The sequence below is a fragment of the Nannospalax galili genome, unplaced genomic scaffold, assembly GCF_000622305.1.
Source record: "Nannospalax galili isolate Female #2095 unplaced genomic scaffold, S.galili_v1.0 scaffold222, whole genome shotgun sequence".
NCBI classification, from domain to species: Eukaryota; Metazoa; Chordata; class Mammalia; order Rodentia; family Spalacidae; genus Nannospalax; species Nannospalax galili.
Window position 1 is genome coordinate 2,238,550 of NW_008348213.1, and position 25,920 is coordinate 2,264,469.

A 25,920-nucleotide genomic window follows, 5' to 3' on the forward strand; every position below is an offset into this window, starting at 1 on the left:
TAACCCAGCATAGAACTGGGAAAATGAACAGCAGACTCCAATCTTATCTAAAGGAATATTGACAACTGATTGCTGCTAGATGAGGAACTGCTGACCCTCCTAAAACAAAGACGTCTAGATAGGCTGACTAGATTCACCAGAAGGGCAAGTAGTGGAGAATGGCTGGGGTTGCCAGCACCACAGCAGACAGTAGCAGGGATATCAGAGTATAAGGGTTCTAGTCGGGGGAGGGAGGCTAAGGAAGGGTGCTATCTGGGAAGTGGGTGTAAAAATAAATAATAAATTTTTTTAAAAATTAAAAAAAAATTCTTCAAAGCATAAAAATTTGCTCCTTAATAATTAGTGGATGTGAAAAACATTATCATTGAAATCTACCTGATGACTTTATATCCATGCTCAGATGCCAAGGAGCTCAGAAAGTAACCGACTGTGACTAGTAATAATCAGATATATAGAGATTAGAAATGCATATGCATCTTAGTGTCAATTGTATTGAAAATGAATTTTTCTGTATGAAACTGTGTATTTTAACAGTGAAATGGAGATCTTTTTTAAAGATTAAAACCTCATCTAATTTTATGTCTTATAGGGTTTATACTGAATATAATATTGTATAACTGTTTTAATTCAACTGTAAACCTAAAAATTTCTAGCCAATTTTGAAGGAGATGCATCTTAGCTCTAGAAATTGTTATTGAATATGTCAATGTTGATGTAATGAAAAAAAAAAGATTTCTCTTTCAAAGCCTTTTCATTTGCTGTTGCTTCTTCTTGGAACAATCTTCTGCTAACTCTTCACATGGCTTTACTCCTTTGTTTCATTCAGGCAGGGTCTTTATGCTACACTTGACCTAACACTGCTCCTTGCCCATCCCCAATACTATTAATCTAGAGCACTCAAAATTTCTTGAATTTATCTTTTTAATAGATCTAATCTCTATTTTAAATGCTGAAAATTTAAAGATCAAAAATACCAAGTAGCTGCTCAATTAGCAGTTACAAATTATTTTTCTCCTCAATTAAAATGCAAGCATCAGGGCAGCAGAGACTTTTGTCTTGGTCTTTGCTATAGGCCTCAAATAGTTCTTGGCATAAAGTGGGCATCCCAGTATCTGAAGAATAACTATGTGAAGCAATCTTAGCACTCCTGCCCATACCACTTCATAGGAAAGAGAATATTGAGGACATTTGAATTCATGGTTGCATGGCTCGGAGTCCACCATTATCCAGGGGCAGGTCAGACTTTAGAGACTCCCTAGACAGGTGTCCTGGAGCTGAGTGACAGCCAGCTTGGTCTTTCAAAAGGAAAAGACCACGTGAGGCACTATGAGCCTACGCTTCAGAACCAGGAGAATTCAATAGCTAACCCCCTATTTCTACCCTCCTCTCGGGCTCAGTGACGCTCAGACCAACAAGCTCACTTTCTCCAGGCACTATTACTGAATCACATTCTGCAAACACTATCTCATTAAAGTGTGGGGAAAAGAATCTAAAGGCAAAATAGGTCCTCTTTGCCCTCCAGCTCTAGCCCAAGGAGCCACAAAGATGATGTGTTTGCTTGCTCGAAGGCCTAAAAAGGCACATATGTTTAAAGATACATTTGTTTAACACAGTCCGACAGTGGGGAGGGTTGTATGGGGCTGACAATACCAGGCCCACTGTAGTCATTCAGTCAAACAGACCCTGCAGTTAAATGCCATAATCAAATTAACTGCACAGCAGGAGTAACTGAACTAGCACATTGAATTTCCTGGGTGATCTCTCCATCTGCCTTTCTCCCATGGTCCAAGAGTCAGTGTGGTAGCAAAGGCCTTAAGGAGGGGAAAGATGGGAAGTCCTCTGCTCTTGCAGTCTGCAAAGGAAAATTGCATACCTTATAGCAGATAAGGAACAAGAAAGCGATTTCCCTCCATAGGCTAATTCCACCTAACTTGTTTAGCTGCTCACATAGATAGATCCTTCCTGCTCTCTTATCTCTTTACTCTTCCCAAACTGGCTTCCTGCTCGGATGTGACTAAGTTTCTTACAACAGGTTGAACATCCTGTATCCAAAGTATTTTACATGAGAAGTGCTTCAGATTTCAGATTTGGGGTTTATTTGCATATACATGAAATATCTTGGGGATAGCACTCTAGCCTAAACACAAAACAATAATGCTTCCTATACCTCACACTCAGAGCCTGTGATGTCAGTGCACCTGCATTCTGACTGAATTACCTCTTAGAGGTAATCAGGCATGGTAATCACATACAGTAATATGTGATGTCATAGCACATACAAAAAGTCTTTCATTATGGAGCATCTGAGATTTGGGCTTTTCAGATTAGGGATGCTCAATGGGTGCTCTCAATGGCAGGCATGCGTTAAAGGAGGGAGGGAAAGGTCTTTGGGCTATTCATGTAAAACCAAAGAAAAAATTAAAAACTTAATAAACTGACATTCTCTTGACCCTTTCAGCACTACTCTTGTTCTATTCAGCTGGAACTTACTTTCAGGCCCTGCATTTGTAGAGCATGGCCATGTACACTACCGCAATACTGGTTCCTTAAAAAGGGAAAGATGCCATGCAAGTTTAAAGGCTCCTCTGCAAGCACCTGCTTTACCAATCAGCCATCAACAAAGCACTGAACTCAGAGCACAGATGCTAAGTCTCCAAAGATGCTTTACCAGCCCCTAAGCAAATCGAGCCCACCTGTTCCTATTTTGCCACACTCCTACGCAGAGCCAGCTTTCCATTACTGACCTTAATAGAAGGTGCAATTTTCAATTATCCATGCTAAGTGGCAACAGACACATTCTTGAGAACTCTCAAATCACAATTCTATATCTGAAACTTGTTTTCTCCACAACTGCTACACAATTCCAGATGTGGTCTAAAATGTCAAGCTAAAGATTATTGAACAGATCCATAATCTAAAACTCCTAACCACTGTCCACAGCTGAGAATGAGAGGAAGTCAGGTTCAGATGCTGATACAAAGACCCAGCATGGGAATTTAAACCCAATCAGGGTACAAGCTAGGTTGAAGCATCAGACACCCAGGGAGCAGAATTTGGGAAAACCATTCCTCTCTGGGGTGTGGTAGGATACTGCTTCCTTGACTTCAGCACTCACACATCTCCTTTGCTTCACCCAAGGTCCAGTTCTGGGAATAGTCATCTTGGTGCCTTCCTATGGCTAAATTATTCTCTTCCCTTCCCTATTGTGAAGATTGAACACAGAGCCTTGGGGCTATGCTAGGAAAACATTGTATCTCTGAGCTAAGTCCCTAGCCCTAAACATCATTTTTACTCAGTTATCACAGTATTGGCTGGGTAATATATGAACCTGATTTTTGTTAAGACTTTACTCTCCTTTCATCAACTACCTTATTAGTTTTCTTCCTTCCTTTTCTTTTTTCCATCTTCCTATCCATTTACAATAGGAAAATACAGCTATTTTTTTTTCATTTCAATGAAAGTAAAACATAGAAGGCATGTAAAGGCTGACTAGAGGTAGAAGCCAATCACAGCTTAAGGATCTCTCTAGAAATCAGTGCTGGATGGGGAGACAGGTGCAGCCTGTACCCAAGAAAACAAGAGCCCAGGCAATGACAGCAGGAGCCCCCTGCCACCTGTCTAGGTGATCTAGGCAGCAAGGCACATTCAGAATCAGAAAATGATCTCTCTTTTTTTGTTAGCTTGTTTGTCCATTTGAGATAGAATCTTGTAACCCAGGTTGCTCTGGAACTCAGCATCTTCCTTCTGTCTCCTGGGTGCAGGATGAGATTTCTCTTTGATTACAGAGTTCACTTTAAGAAATCCCTCATACCATTCAGAAAGGTGTCAGATCTTCCTCTAAAAAGACTCCCACAAAGATTTTGGCAAGGCCTTACCATCTTTGTGAGCCAGAAATGGTGGCACTGTATAGCTCGGATGATCCGTACAGCCAGGAGCAGTGAGCTCTTTAGTCTGCTGCTGCTGCTTGGCTCCTGGGGAGGGAAGGCCTGTGGCAGAGGTTTACCAGTCTTTACACTTTAGGATAAAATGGACCTGTTAGAGCCTCAGCAAGGACCAGGCAGCAAGGAGCTGGGGAGTTTATGTGTCACATCTCTCCCAGAGTGGTTTCAACGCCAGCCCTGTGAATCCTATGAAGAGATTTACCCCCTTTGCTTTCTTGGTTCTTTTTCTTCCTTGATATTCTAGGCCTTCAACCAGGCTGTTCCAGCTCTTGACCTGGAATACATTCCACAAACCTGTAGCCTAGTTAACCAGCTTACATCTTTTTCAGTTCAGGTGAACTGATAATTACTAGCTCCCATAGACAATGCACTTTACAAAAAATGCTAAACAAAATGTAAAAATAAACTTTTTGGAACATATATATTTGCTATAATTTTCATGTATATGTTCATATATAAATGACTATATATTTATGTGACAATTAGCAAGTATTATATTTGATCCCCTCCCTATGTTAACATTGAGTTCTCTCCTGTTCCCATCCCACCTCCATGTCTTCTGCCCTCCAATGGAAAGCACTAACATGAATATCAGTGAATATCCTTTTGAACGATCTTTTGGTATTTTAAAGCTGATTTGTGTGTGTCCAACTAGAGACAAGTGGCATTTCTGTGCATGCGCACATGTGCATGCATATGCGTGTTGTAATGTTCATAAACAGTATCAGTGTTCTGATTTTTTACCTTGTGTTTTCACTCCAGGTTATCATTTAAGAAATGCTAGTTCATTCCTTCAAATGCAGTGTAAGGATATCTGTGTTCTTTATGCCTTTCCATGTTGACAGTCACCTGAAGTTGTTTCTTCTTTGAAGGCTCTAAACAATGTTGCAGGGAACATTCTTGCAAACATGCTCTCATGCAGGTGGATTTTGGTCAGATGCACAACTAAAAAGGAAACTGCAAAGGTTTGCAGAGCTTTATATTTCTCAATATTGCCAATTTATTCTTCATAATGACTGAAACAGTTTATATCCTTGACACTTTTTTCTTGGAATGATGGCTAGCTAGGAGAGAGGTTGGGAAATCAGAAGTATTCCTTCACATTGTGTTGAGGAATTGTAAAAAGCTCTGAATATTTCAGGGGCACACATAGAAGATGACAGGAAAGAGAAAACTGTTAAAAAATAAAGTCAATAACAATGCTGAAAAAGTGCATCTTTCGTCAATATTATTCTTATAAGTAGCACCCGGACTTTGGCGTAAACAGAAATCAAAGGACTCTTTTTTTTCTTTTTCTTTTTTTTTCAGATGTTTTATACATATATTTGTAAAGATTTGTCTGTTTATACATATGCATCTTTAAATAACTATAACTGTTTCTACATTTTATATTTATATGAGCATGTAACATATATAATTCTACTTAAAAATGGAAATTCCTGCTGCCCCCATTATGACTGAGGAAATCTTTAATGGGCTCAGTGATATCCTTTTGACATAAAAAATAAATATCCCTAATTACTGTAGTGTATTCAATGTTAAATTAACCAATATTTTTTAAACTCCCTCAAAACAGGTGGGCATGATGATGCATGCCTTTAATTTCAACGCTAGGGAAGGGAAGCAGAAGCAGGTGAATCTCTTGTAAGATCAAAGTCTACATAGTAAGTTCCAGGCCAACTGGAGCTACAGGGAGATCCTGTCTCAAAAACAAAACAAAAACAAATGAAACATGTCAATTTTAACCTAAAAGTCTATTGTCTCTTACTCATAAGAGCCAAAAGGAATACCTAAAAAATTTTATATTTTGATGGTAACAAATTATAATCAATATATACCATGTTTATTTATATAATTCTGAAAAATGTTCACCATAATAGAAATAGTAATTGTTATGTATGTTTGAAATGTTAAAGAAATACTTAACTAAAATTATGAAAACTCTTGTACTAGGTAACAATTCAATCCTAGTGCTACAATAAGTAACCAATACAGGAAAAATTGGCTTTAGGTTCCCCCATGCTTCCTAATTCACTGCATAGTGGTGCTATCTTCACTTCCTGCCTTCTCCAAAAGAGTCAGGTTCCACCTCTGAGGTCCCACACCATGTACCTCACACGTAGGTCCTTATATCCAACGGTGTGCTGCAGTTAACCTGTGGACGTGACATGGTTCCCCTCTGAGCTGTGAGTTCCTGCGTCTAAGAGAGGACCCATGCTCATCTTTGGGGACTGTGTGCTCGCAGTAGGTAGTCAATCAAGGATCTGGTGGAGAAGTCAGCACTTCTGCATAGGTCTTAGCAATAAGGCATCCAATGAAAAAAGAATCTTTAGCATAGCGTTCTGTCTATAGGACTGGCTGGGAATATTTTGTCTTTGAAAACTGAATGGTTTCTCTTGCAATGTTCTAACCTGCCACTATAGCTAACAGCTTCCATAGACGATATGGAAGTCTGTGAGTAAGACTGTGTTCCAGCAAAACTTTATGAACACTAAAATGTGAATTTTTCATATGTTATAAAATATTGTTCTTCGATAGCTCTTTAAAATTATAGTAAAATGTAGAAAACCATTCCTAGCTTGTGGGTCATACCAACAACAGCAGCAGGGGGTTCAATTTCTGCTGTAGTAGATCTGACAGAGAAGTAGATGGGAAAAAAGCAGAGGATGCCACATGAGCTAGAATAGACCAAGGAGAAAAAGAGGAGTCTATGATAGATGAAACACCAGTCAACCTTTGAGAACCCATCAAGAGGACAAAAAGAAACAGTGTTGAAAAGGAAGTAAGAAGGAATGTGGTTTCATTATTATTTTTCTTTCATTTGAAACCAGTTCCACATAATAGTAAAACTCACATTTAATTAATGGCTAAAAAAAAATCAGAAAAATAAATTGGTACAGTTTAAAATCATTAGTGATGCAAATTAACATGAAACAAGCAAGCAAACAAAACACAGTACTTTCTGAACTGTAAAGTTTATCATTTCTAGCATTGCTAAAATGTATTCATCATCTCTGAGGCCCACTCTCCGGCAGAGATACAAATGAGTAGACAAAAGGCAGGGTCCAAAGCAGACAAAAGAGGTTCTGTCTCAGAATAACCATGGATTGACTGTCCTGTCCCTGTCCCACCCAGTCCTGCTGCATAGAGTTATAGATGTCTCCCAAGTTAAAAGGGGCTCAGAGTCAGTGTCCTCCTCTCATTAAAAATAATTATAACTGTTTAAATAGCACACATGGTTATTATATAAAAATTCAAAAATAAAGAAGCCAAGAGAAGAAAACCCAAATTAGAGTATCAGTGGCTACTTTGTACACTGTGTTTTCCTTCACTGCAGTGTGTGTATGTGTGTGTGTGTGTGTGTGTGTGTGTGTGTGTACGTGTACATTTTATAAAATTTAAAAAAAATCCCTCTTATTTTATAGCTGAAGAAACTGAAGGATTAGTAAGGTAGTTCTGGATTGTAAATAAAGTGAGTTTGAAAAAACACAGGAGAAAGTTTGCCAGTCAGGTCAAAGTTTTCCCCTACTCCCCTCTAACAGAAATAAATAATTAGTAACTTGGCTTGTTCTCAGCAAATGCTCAACAAATTAACACATAAGGAAATGAATCATGAGGCCACGTGGGTGGTATCATTTCTTCCTCTTGGTTTGGCTCTGGCCAAAACACCTTTATCAGAGATGCTCTTGGTGATCAATAACACTGGAGAACATCGTTTCCAATGGGCTGCAAATCCCAGAAATATGGGATATGAGGCAGCCATTTAACAGTAACTAGTATGTAAAAGAAACTCTGTGCTTCTGAAAGAGTGTTCTACAGCTTTCTTCTTTTAAAAAAATCCTTTGCAGGCTAGTTTATTAGGAATTCAATCTTGGATTCCATCCCCACTTACAGGGGAGCATCTGAAGGGGAAGAAGCCTTCAGATATTTGCATAAGGTTTACCTTCGGTTTCAGTTGAAGTCAGAGCAGACTTTCCACGAGTAAAAGCAATTTCTGACGTGCCCATTGATGTCAAGAATCACAACACAGTAATGCTACAACAATGGTAACTACATTTTGGCCAACCATCCATCTAGGGCTGGAGAGAATGACACTGTAAGAGAGGCAACAGTTTAAGAAAAGAAGCTCAGAACTAAGTGTTGTGCAAAGCAGTTTATGTGGTAATTCTATTTAGAAAGAAAGTATACTTCTTAAAGTAGCAAAAACACAATACAGAAGACGAGAGACCCTGACAAGGCAGACAGACTAGGAGGCATGGGGAGCCTCAGTTTTCCTGGTGACTTAGACAATGTGTTTAAGCTGCCCAGTTCTGAGGGCCTGGTAAACCATGCTAGCCTTTTCATTCCATCAAATACCACTGGAGAAGATTCTGGGTTCAGAATATGCTCAAAGATTTACGAAGAAGGGTGGCTAGACCCTTGTGAAATGCTAGCTCATATAAAACCACAATCAAACATTCTGAGGAACTAGGCCATATCACCAGGTAGTAGAGGACTATGGAAATGCTGTATTTGTCATTATATTGATGCTATCTTCACATAATGGTGCATACTAAGGTTGTCTAGGCATAAATAAGATCTCCCAAAGGGGCTGTATTTGTGTCACGGCCTGAAGCTTCCAACATAAACTATAGAGACCCTCTACGGCAAAGAACTGCATCTCAGGCAACACTAAGCCTGATATATTTTATTTGAGTATGGCAAGTATGGCATTCACTTTTTCTTCGGAAAATTTGCAATTGAATTCCTTCTCCCATTACACAATGGTCCTTACTGAGAATGCCAGCTGAGTACCCTACTACTGCATTGCCCAAGCACGGCTAGTACAACCCTGTATGCTAGGAATGTTAACTTGCAGAGGAATTGCAAGAGAACAAAAGTGGTTGGAACAGAGACATTGCAAAGGCAATGCTCCAAGGGGTGACCTGTGATACTTTCTATTCTTTTGCTCATTTATTTATTCAACAAATTATCACCAAGTGTCTACTTTTATGTTCAAAGCTTTGTCTAGGTGCAGATACCAAAGATATGGTACTAGAGAGCAGAGTGACATTATAGACACAGAGCTCACAGTTCAGGGAGAAGACCGTAAGAAGTAGCAAACAAGTTACACTAGAGTATGTCTGACGGTGCCATGCGCTACAATTAAGCAATGCTGGTAGGTACAGAACACAGGAGCTGAAGGATGCAATTCTCTGGCCAGTTGAGGAAGACCTCCTGGAAAGGGGGACATAAGTAAGGATGGTCAGCTCTAAGTACTAAAAGCCCAATCTTGGGCACAGCAAACAAGACTGAGAAGTAGCAGCAAGGGAAGCAGGAGAGTGTAACATTCTAGAAGCCTACTGAAGAATGCTTTTCAAGGCAGAAGGAGTGAGAAACTCTAGAAGAGTTAGATCCTCTAGAGCAGTCAAAAAAAAATGAAGTCTGAAATTGACTTAGCAACATGAGGTCATGGGTAACACCCACACACAAGGCATTTTAGGGAATACTAAGTAGAAAAGCCTTCATAGATTCAACAGACAGGATTTGGGAACAGCAAGCACAGATGATTTGAAAAGTTCTAGGAGTACAAAGAAATAGGATAATAGAGGATGTGGGATTGGGAAGGGTTTTAGTTGATTTCTTAGTTTTTAAGGGACTGAGAAAATTACATGTGTATGTATTGATGGGAAAGATTCAAAGGATAGGAAGATGAGAGGAAATGTTAGAGCCAAGTCTGTTTGGATGCTGTCCAAACTGATTGGCTCTAGAGCCACAGGATAAGAGCAATAGATTGCCTTTAGGTAGAACACATGGTGGCTGGCAGAAATGGGCACGAGTGCTAACCTGGTAATAGAAGCTTGGGAAAGTTTTAAGTGAATCTATTTTCTCTGTTAAATAGGAAGCAACATCTGAGACAATTACCTAAAAGAGAACAGGAATGAGCAATGGCCTAAAAACTGCAGAAAGGGTTGTCAGATATCACGAGAACTCTTGAGGTTGCTTTGCAATGTTGGATGGTTCAACTTTGTTTTTAATTATGTGACTACCCCAGAAAACTTCCAATGGATTTCCTTCTTTCACATATATTTGATTATCCACAGTTTACATTTTTTTTTTCTTACAACAACAACAACAACAAAAATCAATATACCACCTCTACTTTTAGGCCTAGGACGTCCTATTTTCTCACTGAAAGCCTGATTTTTAATTAAGTACTGATTTTTGTAAGACCCAGTCTTGTGTATCTTCAAGTACATAGGATGACCTTGAAGTATACCTGCACGACCAAGTATTTTTGGTTCCTTTACCACCCAATGACTATATTAGGAAAAAACAATTTATACTTACACTACAAAATTGGAAAACACAAAATCAGGACACTGAACCACTGAAAGAAAAATGTTCCTGTACATGGGACAAAGCAGAAAGGATTGGTAGCATAGCTCAGAACACCTGATCATGTTTTCCAACCTTAGATGAGTTCAACTGCAAAAAGGAAAGGGTTATCTACCAAGGGAGAATGAGGCTGCATGTATGCACAGTCTCCCTTGCAGTGTGAATTTATACTACAATACAAATTTCAGTGACTTAGAAATGCATATAAGACTGCATTTGGGGATAATCTTGGTGGCAGAGAGGACATATTTCACAGTAGATGACAATGTTTAATCCAGGAACACATCTGAGAGGGCAGTGAAACTAAGTCACACAGAAATAAAGTCAGTCTCCCACAAACAGAAACATCTCAAAGATCACAAAGATGAGTGGAAATTTCCAAACCACACAGACTTAGATGAGTCTTCATGATATAATGTGTTATCCCCCTTCAGGAAATTAAGAGTTATTAAACTGCAGCACAGACAGCTGCTTCTGAGATGAAATCAGCCTTGTGACACTAAGAAGCGGGAGGGGGAGTAGAGGAGGGAGAGCAAGAGCTCCCCTTCCATAGAAGCCAGCTCTACTCAGCTTGCTCTTATGAACAGGTGCTCGATTCCCTGGCACTGAATCATGGATGACCCTGAGTCTTCACAGGAAAGTGTGAGGTTTGTGTAAGATGGGACCTGAAACCAGATATAACAGCACTTTCTTCCCAGCTGGTCCTGGGCTAGCTCATCTTTTGCTAGGAAAAGTGAGATGTTTAGCTCTTTGAGCCAAATACAAAGTACAGAGAAGAAAAATCAAAATTGTAAAGCAAAGCGTACAAATGAAGACACAGAAGTCTACAACGCATAGGAGCTGTGTGTGCATACCACCCTAAAGATTTCACTTATCAATAACACAACTGTGAAGAAAGCTTTGTTCAGTCAATAAGAATGACTGGGTCTAGCTGTTTCAAGAACTGCTCTAATTTCCCTTACCTGAAGGCCTCCATGATCTTTTGCTCATTCACAGGCTGCAGAAGCTGACAAATATAGAAAATGTAATACATGCTCCACGTTCTTCTCAGAACTTTATGTGAATTTAATTCTCAGAACTCTAGACATCAGGTGCTCTTATTGTCTTACTTTAGGTTTCCCATTAAGAGAAGACTAAATAAATAAAGGCTTATATGTCACTACTTTCCTAGAAGGTTCTGGGACAGAATGAGGCAGAGATGGCAGGAGCTAACCACACAGGTTTTAGAACTAACATTTGTTCAAGCTCTTGGGCCTATTTTCAAAGAGGTTACACAGTGACTGTGTCCTAGGATTGCCAGCTGCATCTTCCATTGCCTTTAGGTGTTCCCATTAGAATGCTTTAACCTGCTTTCAGTTTTGTGGGTATATGAACACCATTTTAGGTTGTGTCTCTCTGGGGTATGGGTTAGAGGTCATGATGGTCAGAGACTGTGGACAGGAAGTTGCTATTAGACTACAGTAGCACAGTATGAGTTAGAGATCACACAGAACTAATCACTGGCAGCAATATGGACAAGAGAAACTGCTGTGTTAATTTTAAAGTTTATAATACAATGAAATGCTACTTCAGGTTCAGGATATAGCTCAGTGGTAAAACATTCGTCTAGCATGTATGAAATCCTAGGTTCCATCCCTAATACTTCCACCAGTGTGTATGTGTGTGTGTGTGTGTGTGTGTGTGTGTGTGTGTGTGTGTTTCAGTCACAGAGAAGACAATTCCTGCAAGGTTACAGAAGAAAGAAGATCCGAATCAGGCAGTGCAGCTCCAGGACACTCTCAACCACTGTGCTCTCAGTGCCTACAGATGAACTCCAAAGTCCTAAAGTCTGCCTTACCACATATGAGTCACAATTACTGTGAAGAATTAGTGTGAAATCAGTCACTGTAGCAAAATATGTATCTCATGGGGTAGAGATGTGGCTCAGCTGTTAGGGTAGTTCCCTAGCATGCATTCCTGGGTTTGATCCTCAGTACCACATAAACCCAATATGGTGGCACACAGCAGTAATCTCAGCACCCAGGAAGCAGCCAGAAGAATCAGGAGTTAGGGGTCATCCTTGGCTGCATAGGGAGTTCAAGGCTAGCCTAGGCTACATGAGACCCTATCTTAACCCACACTCACCTCCCACCCCCTCCCCCAAAAGTTCAAGGTCACTCTCAGCTATATAGGGAGTCTGAGGCCAGCCTGTACTAGAGAACTTATCCAAAAATAAAAAAAGAAAGAAAAATCAATATCTCATAAAAATACTCAACATGCAATGCAAAGAGGGTGCAGTGTAAGAAGAGAAGCCTGTAGTATCTAGACAGCATTTACTATGACTACTCCTGCGTCAGTCAGAGCTTGGGGCTTTGCTAAGGCCTGATCAGTGCAGAACTCTGGGCTTTGCCAAGGCCTGGCAAAAAAGGAACCAAGGCAGCAGGCTGCTACTGTTCTTACTTTTACAATAATCCCACAATAAACAGAGACAGAAACTTAAGAAGGATAAAGATAGGGCCCCCTTCTGAAATGTGAGTGAGAACTCCACAGGTGACTTCTTGAGTTCAAAAAGGGAAGAGGCAAATCAGAAAACAGAAAAGTCATTGAAAAAATAAATCCAAACGGGGTGGAATAACTCAAAGCAAACTAGATGCCCAAAACAAAGGGGTCCTAAATCTGCAGAGGACTAGCAGCCTGAAGCCAAGCATTTCCCCTTGGGGGGGTGGGGAAGGTGAATTTCTTGAATACAGAAACTCTGCTGATTTTTCTTTTAAGAAAAAAAAAAATTAGACTAAGCATGTATCTTTCTTTCACCTATCCCCGAAGCTATAGGCCAGAGAAAATCCTGTGCTGAAAGCAAGTAAAGGTCCAGCAGGGAGCCCAAGTAAGGGCTGAGCTCTGATTCCTTTTGTATTTCCATTAAAGTGTTAAATTGCCTGTTTGCTTTAAAATATGGGGCGGTCTTCTTTGCTGTGTCCCTTTAAATAGATTTCCTTTGGCTCTATCAAAAATACCTGGAGACGGTCCTTTGAGAATCTCATTCTTAATCTTAAAACAAACTAACAAAATAAAACACTTTTCCCTACCCTGTAAGCATAAATAGGAAAGGAAGCATCATCTCTTGCTTTTTCCAGGGACCTATACTTTATCAAAAATAGTAAGTCATTAGGGGAAAAAAAAAAATACAAGAAGGCTTTGAGGAAGTTCATTCTTCTAGTCCATTCACACTCATTCATTTATGTGGTCAAAGAGACCAAATACTGGTCTATCTTTGGAGATAAGTAGACAGGTAGACTAGAGGTGAAAACCTAATGCCTTCACCATGGCCAGGCAGGTAGGAGACATAAGAACTAGGCCAAGCACAAGAGACAATGGGACTGCGAGGATGAAGTCAGCCTGGAGAAGCGCACCTGCAGACAGCAAGGCGTCTTAGCTCTAGCCAACTGCTAGCACAGACACTGGAATTTTTCAAGTAAAATTATCTTCTTTAAAAGTGTCTGAAACCAATTCAGACTTTTAAAACAGCAATGCATGTGCATTTAAAACATATGCATTTAAAGCAGCAACACATATGCTCTGGCTAGAGGCCTATTTGCAATTTCAAGGTAAGAAACAGGAGACAGACTGCCCTTTGGATGCTTCTGAGTAGAAATGAGAGATATACTAGGTAAACTGTGCCATGTACAGAAAGTGGTGCATGCAAAAAGAAGAACAGAAAAGACAATGGAAGCTCAGGAAAGCAACAGGGCACTTGAAGCAAGAAAGAATCTTGTAGGCAGAAGCATGTGAGCTGTGCTAAAGATAGAATGAGGTAGGCTTTGGCAAGCAGGTTCTCAGGAGCAGGCACTCCAGAAAGATGAAAATGACTGTAAAAAGTAAAAAGATGGCACACAAAAGACGATTAAGGAATGACCAAGAGACTATTCATGCTTCAGTTCCACAAATACTCTTTAGTGCCTACCCACCAGGAGCCACAGAGTACAGAGATAAGGGTGGTCACGAGTGACACAAGATGAGGCTGCAAAATCCAAAAGGGCTGCAGACTGTACCCAAGGTTTCATCACGATAGCAATGGGGAAACTGCCTTCGAAGTCTTTTTGTTTTTGTTTTTTAGAGCTGAGGAATCATATGTTGAGACATACTGTGTTCCATGTTCCCTAGCTGTAGGGCCTACACTGTGGACTGGAGGGGAGCCAGAGCTGCACAAGTCAGAGCAGCCAGGGAGGAGGTTTTGCAGCCTGGGAAAGACTGGCAGCTTGGGAAGTTAGTAATGAGAACAGAGAGAAACGTATGGGTTCAAGAAGATAGACAGTGGTTAAATCAGAACTAGTTGGGCATGGTGGTGCATGCCTCTAATGCTAGCATTCTTGAGGCTGAGGCAGGACAATTACAAGTTCAAGGCCATTCTGGGACTAGGGACCACACTATAGTTCCACGGGGAGTACAAGGCCAGAACCACCAGTGGCCCAGCAGCCATGCTAGTCATATTGGCAGCAATGGGGCGTCCAATGGTTACTAGAAAGAACAAAGATTGGGAGTCAAGGTGCTTGGCTGATGGAGGGCAGCCAGGGAAGCCACAGGACCTTCCATCTCAGAAAGAGACTATATCAGAAGCACAGATTGCAGTGACTGCGTTTTGTAAAGTTCCATAGCTATTTTGCTTGGAGATGGAAACCATTATTGAAAACCATTATTTTTTTCTTATATGTTTAAAGTTCAGCATTAAACTAAATCTTATCTTTTAGAATGGAGAAAGTATATTAGAGTAACTATAAGATATGTGCCAATTTCAAGTATCAGTTCCTACCTCCTTTTATTTTGACACCTTAAGAATATCAGAGAATGCTAGTTAACCTTGAGGGCCTGTCCTCTTTGGAGCCAAGGTCCAGCTATGGCTTTCTTAATAACCACAAGCATTTGTACATGAACTCAATCCACTGTTTCTGAATCATTAATACATCCTCTTGAATTGCAGGACTGCAGGAGTGCCTGCAAGTACTGACTTCAGCTACAGGACTGGGGGGTGGGGGGATCACAGATCCTTAGTAACTTCTGCCAGAGAGGAGGTCTTGCTTTTACACCAAGGAATTACCTCACAACATTCTTCCATGATCCCTGCAATCAATAGACCTTTGTTCTTTTTGGAAAGTCACAAGGCAAAACAAATGACCAAAATAACATTAGATAATAAGTTGGTAAAAATAATAAGGAATAGGAAAAAGAAAGCCATGAGATAGGGAGAGTAAATTTTGCCTCTTTCTACCCACAATCATCTTGTAATTTGGTGCCTATGTGTCCACACTGTAAAAATTGGCCTTTTGGTCTCATATGTTCTGATTGAGTTAGCATACCATGGAAAGACCACCAATAAACATAATCTACTGAATGTTATTTTACCAGGACTACTTGTATAAGCAGACACTGTGAACTGCCTCAGGAAGCTCTGCTTTCACTCTGGTGTCTGTGCCTCCTATAGCAGCTCAAGTAAATTCTGTTTGTTGTAAGATAATTGTGGTTGTTCCTTTATCCTTGCTGATGACTGCTTTGACCAATAAAATGTGATGGAAAGTCTATGGAGACCATCTGGGAAAGGATCATCATGGCTCATAAAGAGGCTCAAAGAAGAATAAGGCTTCCTTTGCCTTGGACAAGCACCGATATGCATCAAGACAGTGTAACAGCTTATGAACCTGTGAGGAGGCTGGGTGGGCAGGAACATGGAAAAAAACCTGAGTCCTTCAGAAGGCAGGAAATTAACCAACTCGCAGGACTGACTTTGTGTGATGATATAACAGATCCCCTCACTAAGTCATTTGTAATTGTTTTCTCTTTCTCGTAGCCCAAAGCTTCCTAAACAGTACCACCTGGGAGAAGCAAAATGAGATTGTGTCTCTGTGACAGCACCCTAACAATACAGGGATAATTGCTTCAAAAAAAAGGAAAGAGAATAAGATTTATTTCTCAATAAATGCTTTCGGAAAATCAGCTGTGAAAAGGCACTTTTAATAGTGACTCCTGATGCATGAGGCCCTTTGAAATCCTCCTACAGAGCATAAACACTGTAATAAAGTTAATGATGAGCCACTGTCAATGGTATGTATGGGGATATACAACATACTTGGAGTCATCATAATATGTAAACATTAGGAAACTACCATGAAATTCATCTTTATTAGTCTTATTTCCTTCCACAATTATAAGATTTGGGAATTTTCTTTCTGATTCCCGTTATAGCCACCCCTACCCCAATGCCTACCTTATAAAAACATAGAATCACACAACTGATAGGAATTCAGAAAAGTGAGGCCCAAAGAGGTAGAATAAATTGCACAAAAATCCAAAGCTAGCTGGGCATGATTTTCTCCACAATAAAAATTATTTATGTATGATTTTTAAAGCAAAGTAATGTGCTCAGAACTCAATTTAATGGAAAATCAAATAGCAAAATCTTGGAAATAAAAAAATTTTTTAAAGTGATTTAATGATGACAATAAAATCACTTAGATTTGAAGCTTTAAGCCTCTTCTTCCATCATTAATATTTTCCTAAATCCCACTCATATTCCCCTTAATACCATTTATTTTTTCCTAGAAAATCCTTAACATATGGCCGGCCTCTTCTGTAGGTCAGTAGTTCTCAAGGGACTCCTTGTATAATAGCTACCTGGGAAACAAACCAGAAATGCAGCTTCCCAGGGAGAGCAGCTGCTAGTAGAGTCACAGCATGGTCCAGAAATGCCAGGGTAAACAAGTACACCAGGTGAGCCCAACCACACTTGGAGGCGGGTGACTCCAGACTGCATACTAGATCCCAAGATCCAAATAGAAAACATCTAATTATCATAGTAGATTTAAGCTGGAACAACACAAATATGTGCATGGTTGCCTATAATTTTTATGTTCCCTCTGAGGTCTGAAACAAACCCAACCTCTCTGTGACTTAGATACATTTTGGTGATCATTTGTTTTAGAGGTTAGGGATTTTATCCTTTCCCTACAAGATTTACCCTCTCCTCTGAAAGTAGTTTTGAGATTAAACATAAAATGCCTTAATTCTCCTTCCATGGCTAAAGGAAATCAATTTTGGAAAATATTTCAAAAAGAGTATTATAAAAAATACACAATACATAATGTCTGACTTTGAAACAGAAGTCTGAGATACATGAGGTAAACAGTAGGTAATGAGAGATGTAAACACTGGGTTGTCCAGCAGAGTCAGCCCTGAAACCAAAACTTAGGAAGGAAGCTGACCATTAAGCAAGTGGCCAAAAGAACAACAGCTCAGGCCAATCTGAGGGTAAGTCTGAATCTGAGAAAACTAGAATGAAACAAAACTCTTGTCTGTCCCAAGTTAACTTTCTCTTAAAGCAGGATTTCCAAATAAGGACAGTAGTGTAAATGAGACCATAGTTTAAGTGGAATCTTAGAACTCCTCTGAGTGTTGAAAAACTTTTTTAAGACCTAGATAAAATCAGCAAGGCTCTCTTCATCCATCTCCTCTTTGAGGACATTTAAAATCTAGAAGCTCTGTAAACCAAAGACACAGAGCACAACTGACAACCAACCAGAGTGTGTTTCCTATCACCAGCTCTGACTAACTCACAGTAAGACAAGGGAGCTAGGTAATCTGTAGACTTCTTGATAGTTAAATGAACAAAGAAAGGCAACAAAACCAAGGCAATCATTCTCAAGTATCAAAAGTAAAACAGAAGACTCCAGACATGCTACAGAATAAATAACTCCAGGAACAAAACTGGTAAGGAAGCAAAAAGTCATAATCACATGTATAACCTGAATATTCTAGTTATGTCTTAGGTTAGGAATTATTTTACTCTGTATATTTTCTTCTTTAAAGAGTCTTAACAATCCTCAGAGCAATTTACAAATGGGAAAGATTCAATACTGGCTCTGTTAGATCACTGCTAACTCCTGGTTTCTTGGTCCAACTAAACTCTAATTCGAATTACACAGCTTGAAAACAACTACCTCTTTCCACCTTCCTAACCCTTCTCTTCCAGTTGCTCCCAGCAGGCTTCATAGTCTCCTTGAAACACAGAGGACATCAAGCTTTCATAAGCATTCCTCATATATTTGGTTGAATGTGTACCTGGAACATCCCCTGATATAGTGGGTACCCAAAATGTGTGAAGTTCTGTTTGTAACTGAGCTAGAAACCAGCTTTCTATTGCAACAAATGCCTGAGTCTGGACTGTATGGAACAAGCACCAAACTCATCACAGAGCATCTAGAGCTACTTTCTAAGCCATGCTCCATTGTTCTAAGCAAATTTCATCAGAATTCTTTTGACATTTTTTGGGCATTCTCCCTACAAACTCCCATGTTCCTAGCTACGCTTCCTACCTGTTTCTGAACATGCAGTTCTGATATGGCACCGCAAGAAGAAAAAGTTTGACCAATAAGGGAAAAAATTCCTTGACTCTGCTCAGTTGCTTCTTGTCAACACACAACCATACCTGTTTCTTAATAATAACAAATCTTTATGATACATATATGTTCTCTTCTCAGAAGGTAGTATCAAGAGCTTGACAGATGAATGAAAACTAACCTTCACAATTGGGGTATCAATATACCCCAGCAGGTTAATGGTATGAGCAAAGAACTGACAAGGGCCAGATTTACAGCACATCAGTTCAGTGAGTTTAGGGCTTAATGATTTAACTACTGTAGATTCATTCTTTTGTTCCCCTTCCACTCGATAATCAAGAACATCCTATCTAAGTCCATGGATGGCTGGAACATAGCATACATGTAATGACTGACACTGCAAGCCAAGTCAATAAGACCTTTCTGAAAAAGGTCAAGCATTAGTAAATACACTAAAACTCAAAACCATTCCAATACTATAAATACTCCTAGCATAAAAATCAGGCCCTCAGTAAATTCTTTGATTATGTCACAAGGCAAAAGAACATTTGCCAAAAATAATCCCCCTTTCTTTAGCCTTCTTCAAAAGTTTTAATATAGGTAACTTTTAAGGTTAATGACCTTATAGATGAAGACAGTCTATTATCCATACTTGACAATGAGTAAACTAAGGAATGGGTAGATGTGTGGTCTGTCTAGCCATGGCTAAGTGGCTTATTAAAAACAGGCAGCTCTAGAATCTAGGCCTACTTTCTCCAAACCCAAGTTCTATAAACCCACACATATTCTTGTTTGTCCTCAATCATCAAAAGAACATCTAGGCCTTGAAAATTCTGTGGTGACCTGGAATCATAGTCAACATATTCTGGCTTTTCCTTGACCATCACAAGAGCAAAATCTCCCTGCAACCTCTGCCTGGTAGAAGGTGCCACCCTTCCCAGCCTCCTCTGTGAAGGCCATCTGCCGCTCGCTATGCTCTCTGCAGTTAACATTTCACACAATTCTTTCCTAAGCTTCCAGCCTACCTGATGCAACAGTGGGAGAAAAATACAAGCACAACTGAGACCAGCTTCCTTGTGAAGATAAGAACTTTCTGGGGTAAGAGAAGGGCCAGCAGTGGGTCACAAACCTACTTTGCCAAGTGGTTCATGAGTAGCTGCAACATCTGTCGGTTCTTCTCTGGGAGCCGATGAACAAGGCTGTGGATTTCAGAGACCCGAGTCTCCTGGTTTTCTAGCTCTGCAAAGGAAGTGGGGGGGCAGTGTTAATGTTTTATTGGAGTCACAGCCAAGTCATTTGACAAGACCAAGGGAAAAGAAAGTTTGGGTACTAAGAGAGGAAAGATGTTGTAAGGATTTATGATCCTTTCATATATACATCCTTATGACCACCATGAATAGCTCTGGAAGTCCTTTCTTTTTTAAAAAATATTTTATTTATTATTATTATTTTTTTAAATGTGTATGCATGTATTGTCTGCATGTAGGTAAGTGCACCTCTGTCATGCAATGCTTGCGGAGGACAGAAGAGGCTGTCGGATCCCCTAGAACAGTTACGAACAGTTGTTAGCTGCCATGTGGGTGCTAGGATTCAAACATGGGTCTTCTGCAAGAACATTCAGTGTTCTTAATCTCTGAGCCATCTCTTCAGCCCTGGAAGTTCTTTCAGTGGTGCTTTCTGTATCACAGTTCACCAAAGTCACAACGTCCAAAAATTCAAGCCAAAGTGATGATGTGATGAAATGGAACCAGTCAATTGCACACCCAGGACAGAAACAAATGCAGGAGCAGCTGGCTCCCTAGAGGGCCACCTTCATTTCAAGGAAGGAAGGAACTTTATGCACTTGTAAAAGTGATAAACAAATCTTACGTGAACAACACTGCAGAGGTCTCAAATTTCAAAATAACATGTCCAGATGCACCAAAGAAATCAAAAGAGGTGGCTATTGTGCTTAAGTTATGTACAACAAACCAGCCTGGTAGGAAGAAAGCAATGACAGAATATTTTAAGTTCTCTGGCATTCTATAATCTATAACATAGCTGGTCATGTTCTTTTGATTGAACTTGGGTAAGTAGTTTCATTTTTCTGAGAAATAGATTGCTAGTACTCATCACACCTATTTATAGGACTGATGTGAGGTTTAATTAGAGAATGGTTGCTATGGTTATGGAATTTCTCTTAAGAAAGAAATCACATAAACACCATGTTCACTCCCAGCTTTCTCCTATGCCTTTCTCCTCCTTGCTTAAGAGGAACTTCAGGTATACAAGGCTCCAGAACATTAGGTACTACAAAATTAGGCCAGTAGTAACTACCAGGGTAAACAAACCCTAAAGGCTAAAAGAAACCATGGAGAGGCACAAGCTTTGGGCATGATAATACCATAAGGATTCCTGCCAGATTTAAATCTGATAGAGAATCTAACTGCCCCCTTACTGCAGGCCTGTCCCCACGTAGACAGATTCCAGTATACTTAGGGTAGCTTGAACCTAATCCCGATTTATTTTAATACCAGTAATATGATACTAGGGACCTGGATGATATAGCCAAAGAATGATCAGAAGCTGTAAATGGAAGGCATGATGGAAAGAGGACTGTGAAGTTATATAAATGGTGTCATATTCGGGGAAACACTTCCAATGCTCAATTTAGGAAATGTACAATGTCTGATTCATTCTGCAAAATGAATCTAAGGATGGAAAAAAAAAAAAAGGCAAACTTGCTTTTCTCTTCTCTCTCTCTCCTTCCTCACTACCCTCCCTCCCTGCCAAGAAAAACACCTCTTAAGTTTTTCTCTCCTACTGTAAATTCAAAGTGCTAGTGAGACTCTTAGTAGTCCTGATTTAATTTTATTTTTATTCATTTTTATGTCAGAGCATCATGAGCTCATATGTGGGCATTTTAGGTGTAGAAGATGACAGGTTAGATAATATTTATTTGAGGAAACTGTAACCAAGAGATACTTACTTGCTGCTTTGATGAAACTTCTCTGAAACTGGTACATCATAAGCGGTCCTGGAAGCATTCTAGAATAAAAAATACAGAATAGTCAACTCCACAATCAAATCATCATGCTCTTGCTAATCACCAAGCTGAATACTGTCAAATAGTGTTACAATTCTCAAACACAGATCACAGAGAAACAAAGCAGCTCAACATAGCAGCACTTTGATGGGAAGTGTGTGAGATTTTACCTGAAATTTTCATTTTCATATTTTCTCTGCCTTTTCCCCCACTGGCAGCATCTTGTTATGTTGCCAGGATGGACTAGAACTCACTATCCTCCTTCTGCCTCCCAGGTGCTGGCATTATAGGTGTGCACCACCAAACTCTGTCCCTCTCTCTTTTTTGAAAGGAATGGCCACGTCTATGCTTCATAGTAACAAATAAGTAAGTACTACTGCAAAATTCTAGCACAAACCAAAAGATTTCCTTTTCAGTCAGTGAGTCATTCATAAACAAGAGTACTTTAGGACATGTCTGAGAAACAAGCAACTGGTACACATTTGCCATTAGCTGGGTTTGAACGCTCATTTTCCAAAACCTTGTTGTTGGAATCAGTTCACCTAGAAACACTATGAAAAAATTCTGTAGGTGTTTTGTTCCCAAGAGGAGTACTGCCTCAAAGTGCCAAAGGGCTAGAAATCCCTAACATTAGGTACAGGACATTCTACCAGCTGTGTGTGAACAAGATTAACTACAAATGAGTTTTATTCTGACAATTCAAATAATAAACAAGCTCCCAATCACTGTGCTCAATTTTCATTGGCATCAGCTTCTACAACTCAACTCTTAGTCATTCCTTGCATTCCACCTCACTTGTGACTTCAATGTCCCAATAAAATAAAATCTGCATCACTAATTCCTGTGGTCTTCTTTACTTTCTAGTCAAACCAATCTTCATAAAACCTGTACACAGAGCTGAGCATGGTGGTGCACGCCTTCAATCCCAACACTCAGGAGGCAGAGGGCAGGCAGATCCCTGTAAGATTGAGGCCAGCCTGGTCTACATATCCAAGCCAGGTAGGGCTATGGGGAGACCCTCTCTCAAAAAGACAAAAATCAAAACAACAACAAAAAACCTGTACATAGACTTATTCAATTCATTATTCCAGTTCTCTCCGTGTATACATCTCATCTTCCTGTATAACTATAGTGCAGAATTAGTGTTCCTGTCCTTCACATCCAGCATAAATTTCTATTTGTGGAACTGAGTTGCAAGTAGTAAGTCTACAGCCCAGAGTAGAGATAGCAATGACATTGTATATAATAGGACAAAGAAAATAGTCTCTCAGAAAAGGCAGTGTTTCCTAGTCAAAAGGAGTTCCCCTAACTTCTCACTATTAAGAACCAATATAACAACATATGCTGTGCTATATACAGAACTGTCAATAAATGGGATATGTAATTAAGTCTTCTCAATAGAACGTGACACATGAGTTCTTGCATTCTTAAAGATCATTCAGGAAAGGCTACAGAGTTTAGGTTCTGTCCAAGGTTAATTATCCTAATACTTATCGTTAAGAGCAGAGCTTCCTAAATCACTCATGGCACCACTGCACAATGACAGACCATCAACTCTGGCCAATTTATGACCAGCCTGACCAAATGAATGTAATGCACCCATGCAGAAGCTATTTCCATATCTCAAACGCCCACCCAGTAGCTCTCTGAAGGCTTCAAATAAAACTGCTTTCTTCCTGACAGCAGCAATCTAGCTGGTGCACTGGCTGCATATGGAAACCCCCTACCTCAGGTAGGTCTTCAGCGCACTAGTAATGGTCTTTATCTCCCACTCGGCACAAATATCGGTTTCTGTTTCAGAGGCTGTTTTGGGGTCTAAAATGAAGAAAAGACAGTGCATAAAACAGATCATTAAACTATTAATAGTGAATACTCATACATGAAGGCATTCAACCTTACCATTAACAGGAGCAATGAAAATTAAAGGAAAAAATGACGTTTTTTTTTTCTTTTTTTTTTGCCCATCATACCAGGGAAATGTTTAAAAACCCAAATATCTATTGCTGGAAAAATATGGTGAAGTTGTTCCTCTCATAAATTGATAGAGGCAACAGAGATCACTGCAACAGTCTGAAAAGAAATTTGACATATGTGTACTGTCAAGAGCCCTAAAATGTTCAGAGCCTCTGGACCAATAATTCCATTCCTCATCATCATTCCTCAGGGGCTAAAACAATGCTGAATACCCCAGAGATGTGCTACAACACTCTTCTTTTTAACAGTGGAAAAAGCAAAAGAAGGAGAGGAATGTCCAATCACAGAAGAATGGTTACAGGAATTATACCTCCTTGATGGAATATTATGTTGTCATTTACATGATAGTGAAGATTTACATGGAAAATGCCTATATTATATAATGTTAAGTAAAAAAGTCAAGATATAAGCATTCATGAAAAATTTCACACTTAAAAAAGTCTGAAAGGAAACACTCAAATTACAACAGTGATTGGGTTAAAGTAATAATGGTGGTTTATACATTTTCTGAACTGTGTATTATCTGATTCTTTTACTTTTATAGTATTTTTTCCAATTAACTTAAGCCCAGATATGCAATGCATGTCATCAAATTTATATACTCTGTAGTCTCCTCTTGCAAGTGTATTTTAAGGAAATACATCAGTAAAGAAAGAAATTTATGGCAATTCTTAGCAGCACACAGACAGGTGAGAGTAGCAGGCAGAGGACAGGAGGATGAACAGCTTCATGAGTCAGCAGAGCCCACTGGCTGTGGCAAGATAAGGTATGTCATATACAAATGGGTTAGAGGGCAGATATGTTGAGAGAGAGCCCAGCTTCCTCAGGTAAGTCTTAAAACCAAGATGTGCCCAGGAATCCAGCTCACACCCTGTTCTCCTTCTGCATAGTGCCTCATGGAGGCATTGGGAAGTTCCATCTTCTTACTCCTTGCAGGGGTGGGGAATGAAAAGTCAAGGCAGATGGCTCAAAGGCACATTTCTGGATGCTGGTAACACATTCAGGAATGCTTTAGGACTTGTGCCATTCTGGCCACCATGAATTCCAGGAGATAATCTGCTGTTTGCTGGGCTTGTACCTGGAAGGTTATATAAGTACCAAGTGCTCCCATGTAAAGACTCAGAGTAAGCCCTCAAACAAAGTCAAAAACAGAGAGACGGTGAGTCTGGATAACATTGGTTCAGCCCTTGGACCTAACTATGCCCTTTCAGTCACAGAGGACAGAAAGACTCCTTTCTTTCCCCCTGTCTTCTGGAAAAGTTCTTAGGTTCACAATGACTAGACTGGCTCAGGTCATGGGCCATCCCAGAACCAGTTATCAGGACACCAGGGAAGTGGTATGCCTTTGACTACTTGGCCCTGGCTCTCATGCCCCACCCCTGGAAGGAGTAAGAAAAGACATATATACAGATATATATATATATAAGAGAGGGAGAGAGAGATATCAGTTTAAATGTGGCTTTCTGGTTTGTTATTTAAATGACATAACTAGATAAAGAAACCAGGTTATCTCTTTCTTAATAGTTCCCAAGACTGAACATGAAGCAAGAGTTTCTGCCTATGGGACCAACTAAGGACACTTTTTCTGTTTACTGGGAAATAACTCACTTTCATCCTAGTAGGAAGAGGACAGATACTCATGAATGGCTTAAGGATTTAGCCTGGAATTCCCAGGTAGGTGCACAAGCCAGATCGTTCCTACAGCACAGGATGTTCCATTGACATTTATTTACAGATACAATCAAAAGGGGCTTCAGCTGATAAACTATGCAGCTCCTAAGGGCAAGGCACCTATGCAATGTTTATAAGTGGATCTGGGCAATAATAAAGCCTTTCTTGTGACATGAAACAAACAAGGAAGAAGCATTCCTACAGAATGGTAAATTTCATACAGTTCCATTAAAACAAATTTCTTTACATGTTTAAAAATGTGATAGTCAGGGCTGGAGAGATGACTCAGCAGTTTAGAGCACTGGCTGCTCTTGTGCAGGACCTGGGTTCAGTTCCCAGGACCCACATGGCAGCTAACAACTATCCATAACTCCAGTTCCATGGAATCCTACACCGTGTTCTAACTTCCAGGGGGAATGTATGACATGGGTGCACTGACATTCATGCAGACAAAACACTCATGCATATAGTATAAAAATAATAAAATAAAATAAAAATAAAAATGTGTTATTCTCGGCATCCTGAATCTCCACCTTTAATTCTTTTCTTTCTATCTCTTGAAACTCCC

The 25,920-nt window shown here is 39.8% G+C and overlaps 1 protein-coding gene across 1 annotated transcript in view; it reads right to left on the reverse strand.

Moving 5' to 3' along the window:
• Positions 1 to 25,920, reverse strand: part of LOC103743570 (rho GTPase-activating protein 26) — a 422,060-nt gene that overhangs the window by 194,816 nt on the left and 201,324 nt on the right. Inside the window, exons 15-17 of the mRNA XM_029569236.1 lie at positions 23,435 to 23,522; positions 21,651 to 21,709; positions 19,816 to 19,921 (exon numbers count right to left, since the gene is read on the reverse strand). Coding sequence (XP_029425096.1) covers positions 19,816 to 19,921; positions 21,651 to 21,709; positions 23,435 to 23,522 — 253 coding nt within the window. The remainder of the gene's footprint in view (positions 1 to 19,815; positions 19,922 to 21,650; positions 21,710 to 23,434; positions 23,523 to 25,920) is intronic.